Here is a 23,631-nt window from a genome sequence, read left to right on the forward strand (position 1 = left end):
TGCCTGTCGCGCCGCGCTCCCGGAAGTGTCCCCGGAGCATTCTGCCGCGCTCGCCGGTTCGCGGCGCTTGGCCGCGCGCCTGGCCCCGTGGGCGGGGACCCGGGCGCCCTGGAGCAGCCGGCCTTGGTTGCCGAGGCGGTGTCGTCGTTGACCATTGCCGACGCGTTCATAGCCGCTGGCGACAGCCCAGCGCCGCCCGCGCCGCCCCGCGCACTCCCCAGGCAGTTCATCTGCTCCTTCCCCGACTGCAGCGCCAGTTACAACAAGGCCTGGAAGCTAGACGCGCACCTGTGCAAGCACACGGGGGAGGTAACGGAACTGCGGAGGGCGCGGCGACTTGACTGGTGGGCTGTTCCCCTCCTCCTAGGACGGGGCGTGGCCACAGAGCGGCCGCTGTGTCCTGCCGGTGCCGAGGGCCAGGTTTTCGAGACGTGTTCAGCCTTGGCATCCTGGTCTTAAGTTAGGAAAGGAGCTGAGGAAGTGACAAGAAGTCCTGGGGCCGCGGTATCTTTGCCACGGCTCGTGGCTTCCTTCTCAGTCCTTTCTCCTTGGATCTTGAGTCTGCTATTCAAGCACCTTCCGGTGATCTGTAATACTGCACGGCGAGACAGCCCACTACCCTCCCAGACCGCCACCCTCTGCACTCCTAGAGCTGGTACAGAGGAAAACTTCCCAGAACCCGGGATTGTGCAAGCAGCACGTGTTCGTTCTTTCATAAGTAGGGGGAGAGTACTGGACAGAACAGACCAGGCTTTTGCTGCCACGGACCTTATGTTTTAGCGGATCAGGCAAAGGACTAGGCAGGATTGAAGAACAGTGAAGAGTGGTCAGGAAAGGCCTTACTGTGTGAGTGAATGAGCAGGATCTAGCCGGACAGACATTTGAGTCAGGTAGAAAGAATGGCATAGGAGACCTGGGGTGGAAAGCAGAGCGGTGTGATTAGGTGAGGGGATCTTTAAGAGGTGAGGTCTGAGAGGCCGGGTGGAATTGCTTATAGTTCAGGGTAGGAGTTTATTTTAGGGCAGTGTAAGCCTTTGGAGGATGTTAGATAAAGTTATGTGATGTGGCATTCTGGGTTGCAGGTGAGGAAAACAAGACTCAAGGAGGCTATGGAATTTGCCCCTTTTGCCAGTTTGAGGCAGAGCTGGGATTGGCAGTGCCTCAGAGGAATGCCACAGACCATGCACTGCCCACATCCCTGCATCCCTGTCTTTGCTTGTTGCACCTACCCTAACTTACAGGCCACCTCCATCATGGCAATGCAGTCAAGCATTCTCACGGTCCACTGTCTTTGAAGACTGATGACTGTCCTTGTCCCAAATTTTGGGATCCATGTAACCAGTGTGTCCGAGTTAGAGCTTGCCTTTCCTTTTAGACCTGTATGTTGTATTTTGGATATCAGTGTTGTCAGCTTTGTTATACAGTTGGAAAACATGAAGTCATCTGTGTTGTCCCACATCTCACACGCTGATTAACTGACAGATACTCATTGAGCCTGCTCCTTGAGAAGCTGAGCAGGGTTCTGTGGCTCTGCCCTTGGTAGGTAATGCAGCTCACTTGTGCCTTCCTGCCCACTGATTTTGCTCCCAATCCACTCATCAAGGTCTTAGTACCTCCCTCTTGGATGTCATGGAGGTGTGCTTTCCATAGTTAGACACATGAAACTGATTGGGGATGTGTTTTGGTTTTCCCTGTAGATTCAGAATGGAATTCTGGGCCAGTGAGGAAAAGCAAAAGAACTAGAGGCAGTCAGCCTTCAAAGGCTGGAGAGGGTGAGAATTGGGACCATGAGAACACATGGAGGAGGTAGCCTGTAAATTAGGGTAGATGCAGGGAGCAAACACAGGGATGCAGGCCTTAGCTTAAGAAATTAAGGGCCTTCTGCTGAGACATCACCTATTCTGGCTCTACCAAAACTGGGAAAATTTGTTGGCCTCCCTCAATCTCATCTGGGGCCCTTCCCACCTCCTGGGTCCCAAATAATGGTTGTAATCAGGGCCTCAAGCTGTTGTCTTTTCTTGGCCCCGGCACCTATGAGCTTTTTCAGGTGTGACACATTTTCCTGTAACTGTGCTTGGCATTCATTCTCTTACCACAGACACCAGTTAGAAACAGGTTAGCAGTGCTGTGCCATTACTGGAAAGGCTACCTGCTTATTCCAGGTGATAGCCACAGAGAAAAAATCTGCAGTGATGTGAAAAGTTGTGGCATTTATGCTGTGTAATTTCAGGTAGGAAAACCTGGTCTTGCTTGAGTATAGCAAGTGTTCAACTTGCTTTCTGAATGGAAATCATCTCTGGATAGGGAGTCTGTGACTTTGCCTAGTAAACACTTTAGGCTTTTAAATAAACACCAGTTAATCTCTAACTAGGGCAAGATTGACATGTTTTTTTTTCTTCCTGCTAGAGACCATTTGCTTGTGACTATGAAGGCTGTGGCAAAGCCTTTGTCAGGGACTACCATCTGAGTCGCCACATCCTGATTCATACTGGAGAAAAACCATTTGTGTAAGTACAGAACTGGTTTTAGGGCTTTGAGGTAGGAAGTGTTTGGCATATACACCTTCTAAGAGGATTGATCCTAAACTCAAAATCATGAATGTGAAGTTGCTTTCATCTTCTTATATGAGAGGAGAATAGGTTTTGAATGTGTGGAAGAGAGAAGGGGTTATTGCAGGTTATTTGTATAATAAATTTAGGAATGAGTTGATATGAAGTTCCCTTGGTTTGCAATCTCTCATCTCCCTTTAAAATATGTAATGAATTAGAAATCAATCTTGAAAAACAATTTGGAAATCACTGAATAGAAAACAGTTACCTGGAAAATTCTTGGGTTGGTGTTGTCAAGGTCTTTGTGAACAGTGTAGTCTTTGTAAGTTGCTAGGATAAGTGATAAAAGCATGATGAATTAGGGCTCTTACTATCTGGTCTGGTGTTTCCTAGAATCAAGCTTTTGCCACTACTACTGTTTAAGTTTTAATTTTATTCTTCTAGAAGTTGCTGTTTCTGGAAGGGTGGAAATACTGCCTTCCTATCTGCTGTTTCATACCAGTGGAACTCAAATTTAGGGCACATCAGATCACTCAAAGAGCTTGTTAAAACAGATTTCAGAGGGCTAGGGGTGTGGCTCAGTGGTAGTATGTGTGCTTAGCATTTGTGAGGCCCTGAGCTCTATCCTGGGCACCACAACAAAGACCAGGAAAGCCACAGACTTCAGGATCCACTTGAGTTTGACTTAGTAAGTGCAGGATGGGGCCTGAGAATTGGTATTTCTAGCAAGTTCCCAAATGATGCTGATCTGCCGATCTGGCTCCCACACTCTGAGAACCATTAACCAGATTATTTATCATGAAAACAAAATAGTTTTCAAAGAAGAAAGCAAAACAAAATAATCATAATAGCTGTCCAGAGCTATATGCAGAGACTATGACAGGAAATAGCTGCTTAGCAACTTTTTCAGATACTAGGATTTAATATCATAATTTTGTTCTGTGACACATTTCTTTGTTCAAGAAGATTTCCTAATGGCCTGAGTTGAATTTCTTTGAGTTTTAAGATGAAGCTAACGTGAATTGTTTCTTGTCTGAATTACTCAGATGATCTGAGAAAGGTGAATTCATGACATGGGACAGACTTCACTGTCTCCTCTGTAACAGACAGGTCAGCTGAGGCTCTGTCCTAACAGCATGCTAGCCTGCAGGAATGGGGCAGAGTACTGAGAATGGCTTTCATTTTAGTCCCTGTTCATGTGCATAGGGTATTGTCAAAATCAGTGAACCTAAGCACAGCTTAATTTATTTCAAAATATAGTCCACCTAGACCAGACCAGAACAACTAAAGAGGTCTGTGAAGTACTACAGGGATGGTTTCTGACCTGGAAGATTTACTTTGGGAATTTACAAATGTAGTAAAGGTACATACAAGTTGCATGCACACTGTTGTTAGTAGCAAAACATTTGAATCAATCCAAATGCTCATCAGTAAGAACAGGTCAAGGTATATCAACCTGAAGGAATACTATACAGCTAGAAAAATGAATGAAGACATTTTCTGAGAAACTATTGGAAAAAAATCATCAAGGCATATTAATCAAAAAACAAATGTATTAACGTCCTATATACAGGGCTACCTTTTTGTGTGTAAAAAATGCAGGGGTGGGACAGGAAGAAACTATTTGTATTTGCTTTTGTTTATATTGAGAAACCCTAAAAGTCACATAGCAATACTAAAAATATCCATTTTGGAAGTGGCAGGAGAGTGCTGGTGGGGTAGGCATGGGCATCAGAGGGAACACTGCAGCCAGGTTCCTTTTTTATGCATCATGATTTCTGTGCAAAGTGACTGTGTGCTCTGTTAAATCTTAAAGGGGAAGTAGGGCTCAGCCCACCTGCACAGACAACATGGAAAGGGCAGGGTCATTGCCACTCAGTGGAAAAACACTTGGTGGTGGTCCTTGAGCTTGCTCCAGCCCAGCCCTCCCTCTCTGTAGCTCCAGGTCATTGGCTCACTGGACAGTACTGCTTGGCTGTCTCTGGGGTTAATTCTTTGTGGCTGAATTTGCTCACAGTCCAAACTGAGCTCTCCTCTCTTTGGACTCCTGCTCTTTTTCTTATCTGGATAGGGGACAGCACTGTTTGGTCACCTATGTAAAGATAAGGCAGCTCCCTCATCCTTCTCCCCAACCCCCTGCAGCTGAGGTCCCTGACTATCCTCTGGGTCCTCCTGTTCACTCTGCAGCTGTCCTGTCCCAGGCCCTCACTCCTTAGTGCCTGAGGTGTTTTTCTGCCTCACCTGGCCCTCTCCCTTGTCACCTCCAGATGGCTTCCCTTCTTAACACTGAAGCAGTTTTGACCTCTGCTTACGTGATGAAGTCCAGGTTCCTAGTGTGTCACACAAATGGCCAGTGTGATTTAGCCCTTTGCTGCTTATCTTGCACCATTTGCTTGATTCTCAGACATGGAATTGTGGTCCAGCTATGCTTAACTAACCAATACCCTTCACCCCCAGTCTGCCCGGGTCCTTCCTGTCTCTGCACCTGCTGTTTGGTTCCTGTCAGGATTTCCTGCCTCCGACCTCCTGCCCCACACGCATGTTGAGTTAGATGCCTGTGTCAGGTTTAGAGTGAAGAAAGAGGCTTAGACAGCATGGCTGTTTGTCTGGCAGGACAGTTGTGGAAGTTTCAGAGCTGCTTCTGCCTGCATTCTCTGTGGTCTTTCTCTTGGGGCTTCATCCTTGTGTTCCAAGGTGCCTGTTGGAGTTCTGGCTGCTGCATCAGCATATGAGCAGGCAAGGAGGAGGAAGGGGCAAAGGTATGTCCCCATTTTAACCACTGTGAGAGTTGAACAACTTGGTGGAACTTTGCCACCAGGCCACTTCTAATGCAGGGGAGGCTGGACAAAGCTTTCTATTGGCCACCTGCTCAGTCGACCCTCAGCATTCTGATCCTGCGGTCAAGGGCCTCTGGTGTTCTCTGGCACAGCACTTCTCCCTTGAGCTTCCGTGGGCCTTGGCTCTGGAGTTTTCACTGTCTCAGCAACTGCTGGTCACTGTCTTTCCTCACTTGGCCCTGGGGACCCTCAGTGCCTGCTAGGAGTAATTGCTGAGCATCAGAGTTGAATGGTAGCTGAGACTGAGACTTGGAAAGGAAGTCCTGCTTCATCAGCCAGCCTTATGAATGCTCTTCACAAGAGGCACTTTTTCCCTTCCTTCCTTCCTTCCTTCCTTCCTTCCTTCCTTCCTTCCTTCCTTCCTTCCTTCCTTCCTTCCTTTTCTTTCTCCTTCCTTCCTTCCTTCCTTCCTTCCTTCCTTCCTTCCTTCCTTCCTTTCTTCCTTTCTTTCTTTCTTTCTCACAAGGATTTAGATCATTCAAGGCCAGGATGCCAACTTATGGGAAACTAGAATGGCTTGGTGGTATGCCAGAGAGCATATGGTTTATGGTTCTGCTCCAGGTATCTGTTTTACCTTTAATTATAAGCTGAAACCAACTTGTTTTTTTTTTTTTGAGACCTTTCTGAAAATGCAGTTTATAGTGACATTTCATGTAAAATTGAGGTTATTAGATTCTAACCTGAGACTGATGTGAGCCTGATTAGGACCTGAGCAGGATTTAGGCCTTGGGACTAGTGTTTTTACCTTCTCTTCTGCTGGTGTATGGAGAATGTCTCATGTAGTATGCTTTATGTTAAAAGTCAAACACGAAAAAGCCTCTTGTTATGTGGTGGTCACATCAAAGTTGAAAGGCCTGTATCATATGGCTTAACACTTTGGAATTTTTTCCTTTTTTTTTTTTTGATGGTGCTAGGGATAAAACCAGGGTCTTGTACATACCAAGCACATGTTCTTCCACTGAGCTGTATCCCCAGCTCAACACTTTGAAATTTACTATTTTACACTTTCCTTTGGAATATTTTTTATAAATAGGAAGGTACGCTGGGCATGGTTGCACATGCCTGTAATCTCAGTAACTAAGAAGCTAAGGCAGGAGGATTGTAGTTTTGAGACCAGCCTTAGCAACTTAGTGAGACCCTGTCTCAAAATTTTAAAAATGGGCTGGGATGTAGCTCAGTGGTAAAGGGCCTGTAGGTTCCATCTTCAGCACCAAAAAAAGAAAAATTTTAAAAATAGGAGGATATACATTAAAATTTCTCTTCCCTTGGTTTGTTAATATATTGGTTTATAAAATTTCTTACAGTTGTACAGCTAATGGTTGTGATCAGAAATTCAACACAAAATCAAACTTGAAGAAACATTTCGAACACAAACATGAAAATCAGCAAAAACAGTATGTTGTAAGTATGATTGTATATGCTTTTGTGTAGTATAATTTTCATATGTTTAAATTTTCTGAATATTTTTACACTTATTGCTGATGTTCTAAAGTTTCCATTAACCAAATTTTGTCTCTCAAATATCTAAATTTAGTCTGGTACTGGCTATCCTAATCATAAAGGTTTTATTTTGTAAGCAAACACTGTGCACATTTAAAGTATATAATTGGGTAACTACCTGAACCAAAATATTTTTGCTTTTTCAAATGTCATTAATCTTTAAAGCTTCTTGACATAAAGTAGAATTTTAAGGTAACTAAATAAGTGAAAGGAGCAAATGTGTAGTCTCTAAAATAGTTTTACCTTTAAAGGATTGTTATGAACTGTTGATTTTTTTGGTTTTTCTCAAGACTAACAAACATTTATTAACAGTGTAATTTCGAAGGTTGCAAGAAGGCCTTTAAAAAACATCAGCAGCTGAAAGTTCATCAGTGTGAACATACCAATGAGCCTCCATTCAGGTGTGTGTTGCACGGGGCTGGTGGTCTCTGAAATTCTAGGTGTGAATAAGATTGAAATGCAAAGATTGGGAGCCGATGTTCTGGAACAGCTTCCTAACCAACGTTTTTCTGTTAATATGCATCATATATACCTGTTTATAAATGAGGGCATTTTAAAAGGTAAATTTTGTTTTGTTTCTTTAAAATAAATATTTAGTGTGTTTCAGAGTAGGCTATGAGATGGTACAGTTGTAGTCAAGCTTGAAGGGAAGGCTCAGGAGTGGCCTATCTGTTCATGTAGAGCCTGTGCAACTCCATGAAATGTCATTATAAAGGCACGAGTTATTTTCCTGTAGAACAAGACAGAAGTGGCCTCAACCTGCAGTTAGAGAGGGTTTCCTGAGGAACATGGAAGGGTGGCTGGACATGTCAGATAGAGCTACAAAGGGCGCCGGGGGACCAGAACTGTGCCTCATGCTGGTGCTCCCTGTGTAGTGGAGTTGGTCATTGTCTTCCTTCTGGCTCACGCTGGCTGCCCTGCGCCCTGGAGTTGCTGTAGTGACAGTGCTGTCATTGCTTGTAGGTCTGCAGCTTATTCCTGTGCTGTCAGTTCCTTTAACACCAAAGTAGTGTGTTTTGTTTTGTTTGGTTTTTGGTGGTGCTGGGGATTGAGCATGTGCTTTTTATGGCTCATCAGGGGCTCCTGCATCTGCTGCTGTGTTTTCTTATCACACAACCCACATCCTTTGTCACAAATTCCTCAGGATTGTTCAGGTATTTACCTAAGCCAAGTCTGACACCTCTTGAGGTATCTTTGTAGCCATGAAAGCAGAATATTTTTCAGTGGTATGATGATGAAGACTGTTTATATGATCATATAAACAAAGAAGTAATGTGGCTTTTTTCTCTCAAGTAGTTAATTTTTGCTCCAAGACTAATTAAGTGACTGGAATTTCATCTGTGATTAGATCTGTATTTTAATCTTACTTTGGTGACTGGTTGTGGAAGTGGATTGTTAACATTTCATGTGTTGTAACTCAGGTGTCCCCAGGAAGGATGTGGGAAGCACTTTGCCTCACCCAGTAGCCTGAAACGACATGGAAAGGTCCACGAGGGTATGTATGGATGGCCCTGTGGGCACTCACATGGACAGTTGGGTGTGTTTAATTGACTACTTGGTGCTTTCTATTCTATTCCATGGTCGTGCTGAGGAGCAAGAGGGATGCCCTTCTGCTTATTCAGGTCTTGTTCTTCCCCAGTGCCTGCTCCTGCTCTGCACAGAAGCTGTTTGTATCCAGCCAGGGCTTTGCTTCTTTACATCAGTCTGAACCCTTCTGTTTACTACCTGTGCTACTCTCTTCCTTATTGGCTATTCAGAAGGCTAGGATAATAGGGTGAAGTTTTCACAGCCATGAGACTGTAACTTAACAAAAACTGCTTGATTCCGTTAACTACTTTGTTGTCTTGTTACCAGGAGGGCTTTATGGTATCTATACTCTTGTTTTCCAGGTCCTAGAATTTATGAATTTTGTTTTTAAATGAATTAGTGAGCAAGAGTGCAAGACAGCCACATTCCTTTTTGGTTTGTAGTGGGAGAAACTCAGCCTGTTTCACATGGCTGATAATCCAGTTATTGTGCTTTGCACAATATATATTTCAGATCACAGTGTTTTTCTCTGGATTCTCCTGGTTTATTTTCTTCCATAGCTATACCTTACTTGTTTTTGCAGTATGAAACTTACAAAGATCCAAGACTAGAGGTAGCTAGGGAATGGGCAGTGTAACTCCTGAGTCTTGGTGCTGATGGTCTGCCAAGGACAAAGGGCTGGGTAACACTTTTGCTGATGGAAAAAAGAAGCATGCTTAGAGAGGCAGGGAAAGGGAACATGAACCTGTGTGTGTGTTGGGGGGTGGGGTTAATTAGCAGGTGAAATATGTACATGGCTTACCTAACGAGATAGAGGCACCCTTCCTGGGGTATCTGCTAGGGTAAAGTCCTAACACGAAGCACCTTGTATACAATTTCAGACAATTTCACTATAATGTTACCCTTTCTTAAGTTTTTATTCTAACCTCTTGAGTCCAACAGAATTGAACGTTATTGGGAGAGAGGAGAAAGATTTTCAGGCATATAAGTTATCATAAGTTATCAGTGTTTACCCTGAATATTCTGAACAGTCTGAGCACCAGTCTTTTTTTTTTTTTTTTTTTTTTTGTCTTTTTTTAACAGGCTATATATGTCAAAAGGGATGTTCCTTTATGGCAAAAACATGGACAGAACTTTTAAAACACATGAGAGAAACCCACAAAGGTAAGGCCACATGAAAGACATGGTATAAATATTTGCCACTGCAGAATTGATGTAGTGCTTTTAAAGATTGGAATGTTACAATAAAGATATGTTTTGTGAAATGCTGGCTCCCTCAGCTGTTTGCCAGGTTAGCAGAGCTGGGCCAGGTCTCCTGGAACTAGCATGCCATGACTTAACATGCCCAAAGGTTCTTGAAGTCTCCAGTGAACAGTCTTGAAGGCACCAGTGCTCTGTGAGGCGCTTGGGAAAACAGTGCCTCATATTGAAGGACACGGTGTAGGCAATATTTTGTTTTCTCCACCTGTCCAGTTACCATGCTGAGAACCTCTGCTTCTAGATGATGAACACCCAAGGGGTTTGGGAGTGATATAAGAAATTAAAAGAATTGAGACAAACCTCCTAGCAGTAAAAGTTGGGGTTAGGCCAAGCATGGCGACACATGCCTGTAATCCCAGCAACTTGGGAGGATTAGGCAGGAGTATCCCAAGTTCAAAGCCAACCTCAGCAACTTAGCAAGATCCTAAGCAACTTGGGACTAGGGATGTGGCTTAGTAGTTAAGTGCCCCTGGGTTCAATCCCTGGTACCCCCCATCCCCCCGCAAAAAAAAATCCTGAGTTTCCTTAGAAATTTCTGTATAGTCATAGGTTTGGGACATCGAGTATGTTATTTATGCATTCAGCATTCATTTTTTCTGTGTGGCACTACCTAAGAAAGTTGGTTAAATTTGTCTGCTTCACAGAGGAAATATCATGTGAAGTATGCCAGAAAACATTTAAACGCAAAGATTACCTGAAGCAGCACATGAAAACTCATGCCCCAGAACGGCATATGTGTCGATGCCCAAGAGAAGGCTGTGGTAGGACCTACACAACTGTGTTTAATCTCCAGAGCCATATTCTCTCTTTCCATGAGGAACAGCGCCCGTTTGTGTGTGAACACTCTGGCTGTGGCAAAACATTTGCAATGAAAGTAAGTTCTCCCAAATGTGAACAGCCCCCTTTCTCTCTGTGCTTATACATGGGCTTTGGATTGGCCTCCTGGGGTCTGCAAATGGGAAGAACTGCTGAGCAGGCATGACACACCTCCCACTTTTGCTTCAGCTGGGTGGTTCTTCATTCAGATCTGCAGAATCCACTGACTTCACCAAGTCTCAGAGTGTGCCCTCCACCAGAAGCATTGGCATCAACAGGGAACTTGTTAAAAATTAAGGTTCTCGGGCCCACTTTAACCCTGCTGAGTCAGAAGCCCTGTAGGTGGGGCCCAGGAATCATGTACTAAGTTGGGGAGCCAATGACCTTGGTAACTATGCTTATTTAGAGTGTGTTGATGCTTTGGGTTCTTCTAGATACCATCACTTAAGGACTTGGAAGGGGAAATGAGCAACAAGGAGATGAGGGGCCACAGAACTTTGGGGACTTCATCTAGGTCTGAGCAGCGTGCATGGGGTCAGTGAGAATGTGACACTTGGGAGTGGCCTATGCAGTCTGTATTCTCTCTGGTTGGTGTCTTACAGATTCTTACCACAATTATAATAGAGACCGAAGAGAGAGCTGAGGTTCACTCAGCACAGTCAACCCTGCTAGAAAACCCCCAGGAAGCTGAGGGTGGCCAGCACTGTCGCCAGTATCAGCAGGACATTGGTCAGGTTTCCCACTAGTGGTCAGGAATATAGTTTGGGAAAATTCAGTTTGAAACAGTAAATGACTCGTTTACAACAGATTTCCCCCTCTTCAGGAAGAACTAAAAAGCCACAGTGGTTGGGGTTGTATATATTCCTAAAGTGGTCCTTGGAAGGACAGTGAAAATCACTAGTCCTGGAGTGAAGAATTCTTCCCTTACCCCAGGGGCAGGTATTGGGGTGGATTTAAATCCTATCCTTGAACAGAAAGAAGACTAACAGGGTAAATAACTTCTGCAGCTTTCATGTTCATGGATTCTCCAGTGTTAAGGTTTTTAAAATACAAGGTTTCTTTTTTTTCTTCACTATAGCAAAGCCTCATGAGGCATGCTGTTGTGCATGATCCTGACAAGAAGAAAATGAAGCTTAAAGTAAGTTGAAGGTGCTTAGGGAAGTTCTTGGTTCTAAAACCTGCAGCGCCTGAAGCCTGGTGTGTGTTCCTCTGGCCCCACTGTGGGGCCTGCCCTACTGTTGAGGACCTGCCTCTCTGTAGGCGTGTTTCTCTGGGAGAGCACACAACTACTGTAAAACTATCCCAGATAATTCTGACTTCGAATTCTAGTTGTCTGTCTTCCTTATTCCCAAAGGTAAAACCATCTCGTGAAAAACGGAGTTTGGCCTCTCGACTCAGTGGCTACATCCCTCCCAAAAGGAAACCAGAGCAAGACGCATCTTTGCCTAAAAACGGAGGGTTGGGGAGCTGCGTGGAAAACACGGTGCTCTCCACAGTCGCAGTACTTACCCTCCACTAGGCAACTACTGGACCTTGTTGAAGGACTAACAACTGAATTTTCACTTGCTCAGAAGCCTGTTTTTCTTTATTAAAATCACTGATGCAGAACATTTGATTCCTTGTCATTTCCATTTTCTTTGTTCACAATGTCTCTTTTCTGGGCCTCTTGCAAGTCTCCAGGTGCCTTCTCTTCTTTCTTGGTCAGATGACGAAGAACACACATTAAGCCTTTTCCTCCTTTAACAGGTTGTGGCTTGGATAAGAAGGTAGCTATTCCAGGCATAGTCTGAACTATTTGATTAAGTATCTCTTCCTAAAACAGGAAAACAGTTCAAGAATAATTTAAAATCACACAAAAATGTGTGATGAATACACACAAAAATCAGTGTACTAGTGACTTATTTAAATAACTAGCTGATTAGTTCATATATCTGGTTAAGTGACTGAAATCTGCAGAGTAATTCTATGTGACTAAAGGAACACACCGAAGGCCTGACAGTCTTGAGTCTCCACTCTGTCCCAGCACTAAGGGGTCATATTTGGCCCCAGACTAGCCTCTCCTAAAAATAAGTACCAAAAACTACTTTGGCAACCTACCTCTTTATCCCCAAAATTTTTAGCTCAGTGCAGTTCCTAACACTGATGCTCACTATCACAGAATCACTTGTTAAAAAAATAAAATCATGGAGACTCTGGACTCCAGAAATCCTCAACCAATTGGGCTATAATCCAGGCCTAAATGATCCTAATATGGAATTAGGGTTGAAGCCAGTTTACCAATGCTTTTAGAGGGTGATAAAGTTACCCAACTTAAAAGTGGTACAGACAGGGCTGGAGCTGACAGCTCAGTGGCAGAGTGCTTGCCTTGTGTGTGTGAGGCATTTGGTTCGATCCTCAGCACCACATATAAGTAAATAAATAATAAAGGCACATCAACAACTAAGAAATATTTTTTAAAAAGTGGAATAAACAGCACATAAACTTGTCCTGGCATTGTAAATCAACACATTTCAGCTATAGAATTCTTCTTATAAACACTTAGGACAACCTAAAAGAAGAATCTATGAAGTTTCTAGTTTTCCTGTTTTAAAGGCTACACAGTCAACAATCTGTAAAATAGAACTGTATACTAGCTTACACATTTTTCATTTGGCAAGATATGTTACAATGGAAAATACAATGTGCTTGCTCTTTGAGAAGAAACAAACTGGAATGCTCTTGTCATTACTGGGAAGAAGAATTACAGTCACTTTTCTTTGCCTTTAATTTTCCCAGATTTTCTACAAATGTATTTTTATATCAGAAAACAAAAAACACAAGTGGTTACTTATTCCAGCTTTTACTTACCATCTTATTTTCTTGCTCATCTGCATTTTTCCCCTTCTTTATAGTAATTTGAACTTGGTATTTTTTCTCAATCCACTGCTGAATCTGTTTACTCTTTGTGTCCAAATCATGTTGTTCAATATTTGAAGAAAAAGTTAGTTCCTTTGTCACAGCTGGTCCTGGTTTGAAATAGTGAGATTTGATGCTAGAACTACTTACTAGTCTCCTTTGAAACTCGAACTTGCACGCACAACTTGAAGATCTTAAGTTGCCACAGAGGCCTCAGTGGTCCTCATCTGACTTGTAGCTTCACAGACCAGTAACTGCTCTTTTAAATTGGGGAGATAGACATAAAGTACCAATATTTTACCTGCCAGTTCAAATCTGATAGGGTTTTTGCATTATATATAACAGAACACTATAAATCAGGAAGAAAAATAACCAAGAAAAAATGAACATGAATAGGCAACTCAAAAAAGCTCAAATAGTGGCAGGAAACAGAACAGTAAGTAATGATTTCTCACCTATTAGCATGCAAAAATTATAGCATGACAGTACTAAGTGTAGGTGAGAATGTAGAGAATTTTCATATGTTGCTGATGAGAGCAAGTGCAACTATGTGACTTCATTGAATTTATAGTATGAACAAGTGTTCATAATGAAAAACTGGGAATAAACCCAATGTCATGAAAATGGATTAACAAATTTGATATGTTCTTAAAATATGGTAATTATAATAAACTAGCTATAGCTATTACGTAAATATGAACAGATATTAGAAACAATAGTGTCATTTATACTTTCTTACTATTAAAATCTAGTGTTTATGGGTGTATCTATGTAAAGAGTTTAGCAAGTGGATCTACACACTAAGAGTGAGCAAGGACAACTCTGGGGAAGGGGCTTCAACTTTTCTGTAGTGATTTCTACTAAATATGTGAAGTATAACCATGTTAACACTTGTTCATTTTGGATGATGGGTAACAAGGTTTATTATCTATTTTTTCTGCAATCTTTTAAATAAAGAAAACCTTTTAAAAAGAGTGTTTAACACCTCCTTGCTTCCTGGCAGTTCCTACACTTGGTCCTGGGTCTCCATTAGTAATGCCTTCCATATATTAGCCCTTCAACTTCTCCAGTCTGTTCAGTTTTTGTTGTTGTTCAACTTTTTTCAATGACATAGTTTGATGTCCTTTCCCCTCTGGTTGATCTCTTCTGAATATCTATTTTCCAATCAACATCCTTGTTAACTGTGGTGGTACAAAACTGAGCCACAGTCAACATGTGCTTTTCTCAAAGCACAAAACCTCAGGATGGCTGCCCAGGTACCAGTCTTCTGACAATTGTCCCAGGGTGCTTCCCAGTGAGCAATCTTCCATAACAATCAGCACTTTTTAGGAACCATGAAAAACAAGGATATCTTCACTTAATATCCAGCTCATGGCTTCTGTGAGGCTTCACAGATAAGTGCCTGGAATGGTGACTGGCCACATATGCAAATGAGCATGGATACTGATATTCTAATAAGATGCTTTGGTATGAGGTGCAATTTGGACCCCTTCAAAATTTAAAAGGTGCTTCCAAATAATTAACTGCCGCAGCAATTAACCAAACACTTCTAGTTAAGAGATGAGAAAAGCAAAACAAAAGGAAGGAGTTAAGTGAATTGCCTAGGACAGGTCTGATTCCACCTCTTCTGAATTTCATTGCATCACTCAGAGACAAGGCTACAGGACAGAGGCAGGGTATTTCCATTGTTTAGGTTGGTTCACCTTGTTTCACCCTCCATTTTACAAAGGTTCAAAGAAAGGGACAATAGATAGAGGGTATCAAGTAAAAACGAAGAGAGGAACAGAACTAAGGGATGGAGGAGGAGTCAAAGACACTGGGAATGCTGGTAAAGCCATGAATATTTTGAATTTCCCAGTTTCTAGTTTCCCACTGTCACAGGCACCATGGCAGATGTCAAAGTTTAAATTGCCAATTTTTGGTCCTAAAGGATTCAAGGAACAAACAGCAAAATACCTACCAGGTTTTAGTTTGGCCTTTTCCATGTCTCTGAGCCGTAGCCGTTCCTGGTGAATCTGTGTTCCTGTCATGAGCTGGTATTCCGGAGGCTCTGTGCTGGCGTTCCTCCTCACCAGCCTCAGGTCTCGCTCTTCCATGAGTCTAATCGCATCTGCTCGGTGCATGTTTCCCAAATCATTACCCTTCTCATCAAGGACACGAATAATTCGCTCACCAATTTTCCTTCCAATATTACTGAAAGTCGTATCACTCTTTTTTTTCGTTTTCCTCTCATCCTGGCTGTCCTCAACTGTACTAAATCTTTTTGCATGAATTAGGTAGGGCAGTTTTGGGGCAGAGGCAACCAGGGACAACTGTACTGGGACTGTCCTTTGTACAATGTGTTTATCAAAACACCTTCCAATGCAATTATTTTCAGTCCTTAAGGTTTGTAGCATTAACCTCTTCAGAAGAGCAGCCATCCTAAGAAAGTAATAAGAAAAGTTCATTAAGATTCAATCATTTTCCAGGAATTATGGTACACACCTGTAGTCCCAGCTACAAGGAAGACTGAGGCAAGGAGGATTACAAGTTCAAGGCCAGTCTTGGCAACTCAGTGAGACCCTGTTTCAAAATAAAAAAGGGATGGGGATCTAGTTCAGTGGTAGAACCCTTGCCTAACATACACAAGGCCCTGGGTTCAAATTTCAATACCACCCCAAAAATTAACATTAATCATTCCCACAGTCTGCTATGTGATATATATTGGGCCACAGGCTGCCTTCTGTAAGTGTTATGGAAATGCTGTCCTCAGGATGACTAAATCCATGCATGGAAGTTTGCACCAGTAAGATGGACCATTGGGTAACCCCGGCCAGATTAATTCATGGTGGTACTGTTCCTAGTACAAATAGTTATCAGAACAACCCAGGACTGCACATTTTTTTCTCCTATGCTCTCCTATACTCATTTAACTATTTTTGCCAGGAACTTATAGTGTCAACACTAAGAGCAAAGATCATACTGAGGGCTTATTTATGAGGATGCAGTATATAAAATGCCTGCTGATTTATAAATACCAGTTCATAAACTGCTAACTATTTATCTGTATATCTGATGGTATATAAAAGTTAAGAAAAGTATTATGGGAAGGGGAACCCTTCAAGCAGAATACTGACCTACTGGAAGAACAGACTGTCAGAAAAAATACTCCCTGATATAAATTGAAGTGCTAGCCTCATAACCTATAAAGATCACTACCCAGGTAAGGTAGGCATTACTAGCAAGTGTTACCTAACTAAGCATTAGGCATATATGACATTGGATTTACTTTATAGTGTAAGACTGAATTTGAAATGCTTTAAAATGACACATTGATTTTATGTTTCTCTGCTATCAAAATGCCTCTCTCATTCACAGGTTTGGTAAATCTTAGACACACAGGCTAAAGGAGTGACAGGAGGACCCATTCATCTTATTTAGGGTCTACTGAGAAACCATAAAGAAACGAGAATTCAGAGAGGTATGACTTATGAAAAATCAAAGAGGACAGGAGGAAGTGCCTCCTCCCGAAGAATGCTCACTGCACAGCCTACATGAGAATCACTGATGGTATATAAAACTGTAAACTCCCTCGGGCCCTGGTTGATCCATATCCTATCCCAGCATGACCCCTTACTCCTCATGTTGATGAATGACCTGGAAAAAGAAATGGCTCTGGTTTTGTTCTTCATAAGAAGCACAAATTGCTCTCCATAATGAGGCTGAGCTGTTTAAGATCTAGAACTCCAACTTACAACACTGGAAAAAGTCCCCATATATCTTTGGCCAATTATTTAACCATTTTTTAGCTATTAAATGAAACGACTTAATAACCATTCAGAAAATATTTAAGAACCCTGTAAACTCAGAAGAGTCAGCACTAAAACTTGAACTTATTCCTGTTTGTTAATCTTCAAAATGACCATGTCCTCTTCCCGAATTCCCTAGCTCAGTGACCTGCATGCCTAGCCCTTTGGAGGCAAATGACATCTCCACTCTCCCTTTCAATCCAATCCATTACCAAGTCTCAGCAACTTTACCTTCCTAAGTCCCACTCAGATTTATCCACTTTTTCCTACATTCACTGACACCACCCTTGCTTATGATTGTCCATCTTGGGCTGGGGATGTGGCTCAAGGGGTAACAAGTGCGGGGCTCTGGGTTCGATCCTCAGCACCACATAAAAATAAAATAAAAAGATGGTGTGTCCACCGAAAACTGAAAAATATTTTAAAAATTCTCTCTCTCTTCTCTCTTTTAAAAAAAAAGATTGTCCATCTCTTGTTGGTCCCTGCAACCAATTTTAGTCACCATACTGCTGTCCAAACCACACCAGCCCTTCTCCCCACCCCAGTTTAAAACTAACTGGCTGAAGATTAAAGATATCAATCTTCAGTAGGCCGAAAGAAGCTTCTCACTTTTTTCTGCCTAAACCACATGGCCTTTTCACTTTTTAAAGTACTCTTTCCTTCAATATAGGAAACTAAGGGAAATATGTCAGAGGCCAATTAATGCCTCTGCTCTTTCTCAGGGCATTATTTCTATTACCTCCACAAGTAAGCCAGAAATTTCACCTTCTTTCCCCCATTTGTCTGTTGGGCTCAACATAAAATATTTCCACAGTCCGACTTATTCTTCCCTTATAGCGCTTATTACAATTATAACTTTGCAATTATCTTAATACTATTGCGCTCCCTCACTAGACTATAAACTCTGAAGCAGGGAACAAATGTGGTTTATTCACTAACGATGAGACTGGCACCAGAGTTGATCTTCCATAATCTCCCATCCACCCTCTGTATTTTTCTTAGACTGACATATTCTGTATCTTCTGTACTTGGAATTGTGGCTTCTCAGTAAGAAAACTTACTTTACGTCTCGTGAGAGTCTTAAACCATGGCACCTACTAAACGATAAATGAGAGGGGGGACCCCACAGTTACTTCATGAACTTCCCACTAAGACCTCCCCGGCGACAGCAGGCAGCAAAAGAAATGTATTTGCTTAGCTCAACCTTGCTAAACGCAAGCGCTCTCCGCTAGTCTGGATCAGCCGAGCTGCGATTCGCCTCTAGCCCAGGAAGCGAGCGCTTCCGGGCGGAGCTGACTTAGTCACGTGCCCAGCGCTTGCCACGCCCACCCGGCAGAGTGCTCGCGACGCGCCAGGACGAGAAAGGACGTGGGGACGTGCTGCGTGCGTGCGTGCGTGCAGGCGGGCCGGAAATGGCAGGGTGGAACCGGCAGCACCCAGTAGGACGGTTGCCGGGTCTAGGTCGGTGGTTACTGGGAAGCTTGGGCTGTGACCTGGACCTGAAAGCTTCGGCTTTGTAATCTCACAAAACCCCCGGCCTCCCACTCGGTGCTTGGGGATGCGGAGGGCTCGCCACCCTCCGCCCGGCAGGACGTTAAGCCTGACCTTCCTTGTTCTCGGGCCAATGCAAGGCCGCTGGCTCTGCACGCACATCCCCCAAGACCACGTCCTCCCTCCACAGGTCCCCTCACCGCTCGGCCCCCTTTACCTTTAGCATTACCTGTAACTGGGGTCGGCGATTGGTAATGTCTGACAAAAAGAGCCAGTTAACGAGCTCGGCGTCAGGACCCTTTCGCTTTCCGTAGTGGGCAGGGCTTCTCTTGTCCTTTAAAGGAAAGGTGACTTGGGAAAAATTTCCCCGACAAAAAATGCTGAGGGCATGGGTAACTAATGGCAGGGAGATTGCTACTCTTCTCCCGCTCCAGATGCGAGATGAAGATCAGTCACATCGAGGTTTTGCAGCAGTAGCTGTTCACTTTCACTAGTTACATTACTTTAATGCCAATGTTTTTATTTAGTGAGATATTTAATACAATGTTTTATAAACGTCTCACAATCTTTGTGAGTTAGGAAACATTGTCCTCGATTTACAGGGGAAAGACAGACTCAAGAAGTAAAAATATTCTCTTAATTCCCAGATAACACCGGGCAAACTGGAACCCCGCCTCCGACCACCACTTGCAGTTTCTGGGTTCCTAACTGAGGCTTCCCGAAGAAACCGGTGATGGATAAAGAGCAAGTCAGATTGAAGTGCTGTTCGAATTGCGAGTTGTTCTAAGCGGTCGTCAACGCCGCGTGTTTAATTGACTTGCCCAGAGTCAGCGAAGAGCCAGTCCGGAACCCTGCTGTTGTATGAACCCCGTGGTTTCTCTCCTCAGGTCTGTGGGGGCCCACCCTGTACTACCAGGCTTCTGGCTCCGTTTTAGTGTTGGTGTTAATCACCTTCCCCTCTGATCATTAGTAAAAAAAAAAAAAAAAAGCTTAGTGTCAGAGTGAGAATCTGCAGGCCGGGCTTAATGAAGCCAACTTAATCGTTCCATTCCTCCTATAAAGTTGAACTATCGTTTACTGGCTACTTATAGTCTGCTGGAATACCTTGTCTTTTAATGGTCATTAAATAATTCTTTGAATCAGGTATTACCTCTTGTAAGTGAGGAATCTAGGTCAGCCTTAAATAGCTACATGAGAGCAAAGACTATGTCTCCTGTTCTTCATCAAATAACAGCATCTGGCACTTTAGGCACTGATAATTTGTGACATAAACCTTGAGGCAACTTGTGTGTGACCAAGTTGAGGGTTAGTGGCTGCATGTTCGCTATTTCCAAGTTAGGGATTCATTTTATTCTACTGAAATTATTCCTTAGTACTAAGACATTTAAAAAAAAAAGTATATGTAGACATAGAGTGAATAGGGCAATGCCTTGGGAAGTAGTAGGTACTCTACATCGGTAAATGCCCACATTTATGATAACATTTACTTACCAGCCAGTCACTGTTCTAAACACTTGACATTATGTCAAATTAATTTAATCCTCAGGGCAACAGCATGAGCTAATTACTATTACTACCCATTTCACGGATAACTGAAACATGAAGAAATTAATAATTTGCCCAAGTTTACACAATCAGTAGAAGAATCAAACATTTTTTAAAAAGAAAAAACTCAGTGGGGCTGCAGTTGTGGCTCACTTGACTAGCATGTGTGAGGCACTGAGTTCAATCCTCAGCACCACATCAAATAAATAAAGGTTTTAAAAAAAGTTAGAAAAAACTTGAACAGCTGTGTGCTCTTAACCCTAAATACTCCTTATGCTGCTGCACTAGAGTAGTGATTGAAGTGTGGACTTAAAAGTCCTCCTGTTTGGAGCCCCTCTTTGAAGGGTCACCTGTCTAGAGTGATTTGGGCAGCTTTCTGCTGTTGTCAGGTGTATCCAACACCTATAAGACAGTTGTTTAGTTCTCCTGGGAGGACATAGCAGAAAAGAGATGGATATTACAGACATGCTCTCAAGTGGAGAGAACCCATTTTTTTTCTTCTCTTGAACTCTTTTAAACTTTAGTTGAAATGAGATGTGGAGGCCTTTAAAGAGTCGTTGAGAGCCTTGGACTCAGCTTGGTGGTGGCAGATTTTGAAGACCTTTGAATAAAGAGTGCATAAAGCAATCACTGGCTCCTCCAAGCCCCCTTCCTACATTTATGGTCTCTACTTGCTAAGGCACACTTTCTGGGTTGGGGAAGTGATTACTATGCCACAAATCTGTAAACTGATCCATTGTGTGCATAAAAAAGGACTGGGACATCCATTGAGCTTTCCCAGTTGTCATTATTCCTGTCCCTAATTTACAAATAAAACCCAAGTAACCCAATAAGACTCATCCTTGCAACTAAAAAGACATTTTCTATCAATAGTAAATTCCATGGCAATTCCATGGATTTTTCTCAATGGTTATATTCCTGTTTTGCTCTGGCAAAGGATTAATGAAAATATTCTGTCCCTCTCCTTGCTTATTAGCTTTCACAATCCTTCTCTTTCCACTGACACCAGGAGACATGTAAGATTCAGTTCTTATCCCAAGGTCCTTGAGATAATATCAATCTTGCAGAGAAATTATTCTGTGGTGACTTCTCTAAAAATTTATTAACACTAGGCCATGATGCTACAATGATCGAAAGAATTTTAAAAGCAAATCTTTTAAAAATCTAGTAAAAATCCTGAGATAGCTTTTTTTTTTTTTTTTTGAAGTTACATAGATGCTACCAAGCTTGTGTGGGTTTATACATTCAGTGTGTTCCTTAACAAGTAGTTGTTCTGGGACTACAGTTACTTTATATACTCCCCCATATGATTATAAGCTTTTATTAGTGCAGTTTTGTTGAATAGGGGAATTGAAGTCTGTTGTGTGTGAGATCCTCTACAGTGTCAACTAAATCTTGCTGAGATTCATTGTCGTAAATGGCAGCCAACTCTGCTGTTACAGTGCCAGTTTAATCATTGAGAGGATCCATGTTTGCTGTAGCTTTTGTTTACCAACTCGTAAAAGGACATAGAAAGCAAGAAATGGGATCAGGGGCTTTAACTCAGTATTAGGAAACTAAATGAAAATCTCCTGAAGATATTCACAGCCTGATACCATGTGTTTATTATCGTAAACTATTGTCTGGAAACCTTCATAAGGAATCTCTATCATTCACCTTCTGCAGGACTGTGGTTAATCTGCTTAAAACATGTAAACAGCCATATAATTAAAAAAAGAACAACAACAAAAACAAATCCCAGAAACCTCCAGGCAAGGGTATTTTAGCTTCTTGTTTGATTGTTTATAAGATTCAGGAATCTTTTCCTGTGTGTAACCTAAATTCATTTCATTCCTACTGTGGCTGGTTTCCCAGTAGAGCTGGAGAACATCTGGTGGCCACATCTGTGTTATAACCCTTTGTGTGCTCCCAAACTATTATTAGATTCAGAATAAATTTCTCTGTCATGTGTAAGATTTCCCATAACATTACACATCAGATTAATCATTTATCTTGTGAAAAAAATGATGAAACCAGTTATTAAAAAACAGTAGTGGTTGTGATTGAGCAAAAGGAATATGTCTAAAATGAGTGACATATTGCAATGAATATTTTTAAAAGCTTTCGTATCTGTTAAAAAAATGTTTATATATGGAAGTTTCATTTATGTGAAAACTCTTAGTGCAAATGAGTGAGAAGAAAAACAGCAGAGCCATGTATTTATGTTTCAAAAGTATTGAGTTTAGGGGTGATTCTGTTACCTTTGGTCATTTTTGAAATATTTAATGAAAATAATTCTCATTGCTTTTGTAGGATGTCATGTAGAACTAAAGAGCTAGTATATGAAACCTTGCAAGATGTTCAGTGTTAACTACTTATGGAAATCAAAGCAAAACAGAACCAAGTTATTCATTAGAATTTTACATTTAAAATAGAACTGAATACTATTTTTAAGTGCACATCTGAGATCTTCTAGTTTATAGCAACTTGAAGAAAGCAGGACTGATGGAAAATACAACGTTGGTGATAGAACAAAGTTGTACTCTCACTATTTCCCACCTTTGAGGAAAACAAAATTAAAGGCAAATAATTCCATTTGGGACAGTTCCTCCAGTGTGGAGTTTTATATGTTTACTGTACGGGAAGACTTTCCACTGTCTTTGGGAGTCATTGTTTTGCTGCTTTTCCCCTGAAAGTTGCTAGGTTCTGCTGCAAAGATTTTAAAGGATGCTTTGTTGGCAGGCAAGCTAGGACGCATCCATGACCTTATCAAAGTGGAAATGAAAGCTCTCAGTTTTTCTTCTTTCTTTCTGTCCTCTTTTTTACCCCCTTTTGCAACAGTAAATCTACTAATTTTACAGTCAGTTGAACAGCAATGGATTAATTTGTGTAAAGTCTGCATTCACAAAGGAAACCTGAACTTCATTGGCTTGAATGCCTGAAACTGCAGTGTGATATTTGAAGGGTAGACACTCTTACAACTTGCTCTAGAAGGATGCAGGCAGGCCACTGTCACCTGCTTCTCAGCACAGGTGCTGACCCCTCGGTCGATGCGGGGCCTCCTGACAGGGTAGCAGGAAGGCTGGGTCTTTGTGTGCTACAGAGAACGCTTTTCCAATGACAAGGCCAGTTTTCTCCAGCAGCCTCAGGAAGCAGAAGAAAGGAGAGGTGAAGGTCACCACTAGGGTCATGATGGGTTAAATTTAGTTAACATCAGAGGTTATAGCTTTTAACAAGAGCTTCAAGAAAACTTATTCGAAGATGCAATTTGTTTCTTCTTTGTCCACTGTTATTTTTTTTAACCCTATTGATGTGACAGCTTAACAAAGTTTTTACATGCTGGAGGTTTTCTTCCTTTAAAGAATAAAGAACTGTGTTCCTAAAAGAGATGCAGGTGGAGGGCTTTATAAAGCTTCCATGATTTTCAAATTGGGAGCTTTAAAA

General features: G+C 42.2%; 2 protein-coding genes across 4 annotated transcripts; one reads left to right on the plus strand and one right to left on the minus strand.

Moving 5' to 3' along the window:
- Gtf3a (general transcription factor IIIA) lies at positions 1 to 12,104 on the plus strand (the record flags this gene model as incomplete). The annotated part of the gene is made up of 9 exons (XM_026388413.2): positions 1 to 309; positions 2,407 to 2,507; positions 6,691 to 6,787; positions 7,199 to 7,287; positions 8,308 to 8,381; positions 9,497 to 9,577; positions 10,318 to 10,547; positions 11,568 to 11,627; positions 11,844 to 12,104. Coding segments are annotated over 9 exons (1,206 nt in total), but the record flags the coding sequence as incomplete, so codon positions are not given.
- Mtif3 (mitochondrial translational initiation factor 3) lies at positions 12,084 to 18,978 on the minus strand. 3 transcript variants are annotated; one of them, XM_026388376.2, is made up of 4 exons: positions 18,893 to 18,978; positions 15,345 to 15,805; positions 13,337 to 13,494; positions 12,084 to 12,302 (listed from the first exon to the last, which is right to left on the minus strand). In XM_026388376.2, exons 2-4 carry the CDS (start codon positions 15,802 to 15,804, stop codon positions 12,084 to 12,086), a joined length of 837 nt encoding a protein of 278 aa, XP_026244161.2. In that variant the 5' UTR covers position 15,805; positions 18,893 to 18,978. The 3 variants fall into 3 exon arrangements, with proteins under 3 accessions (XP_026244161.2, XP_026244162.2, XP_026244163.2); XM_026388377.2 differs by having other exon boundaries at positions 18,881 to 18,978; XM_026388378.2 differs by lacking the exon at positions 18,893 to 18,978 and adding an exon at positions 18,377 to 18,452.
- Between the last annotated feature and the right edge of the window lie 4,653 nt (positions 18,979 to 23,631).

The sequence above is a fragment of the Urocitellus parryii genome, chromosome 2, assembly GCF_045843805.1.
Source record: "Urocitellus parryii isolate mUroPar1 chromosome 2, mUroPar1.hap1, whole genome shotgun sequence".
Lineage (NCBI taxonomy): Eukaryota > Metazoa > Chordata > Mammalia > Rodentia > Sciuridae > Urocitellus > Urocitellus parryii.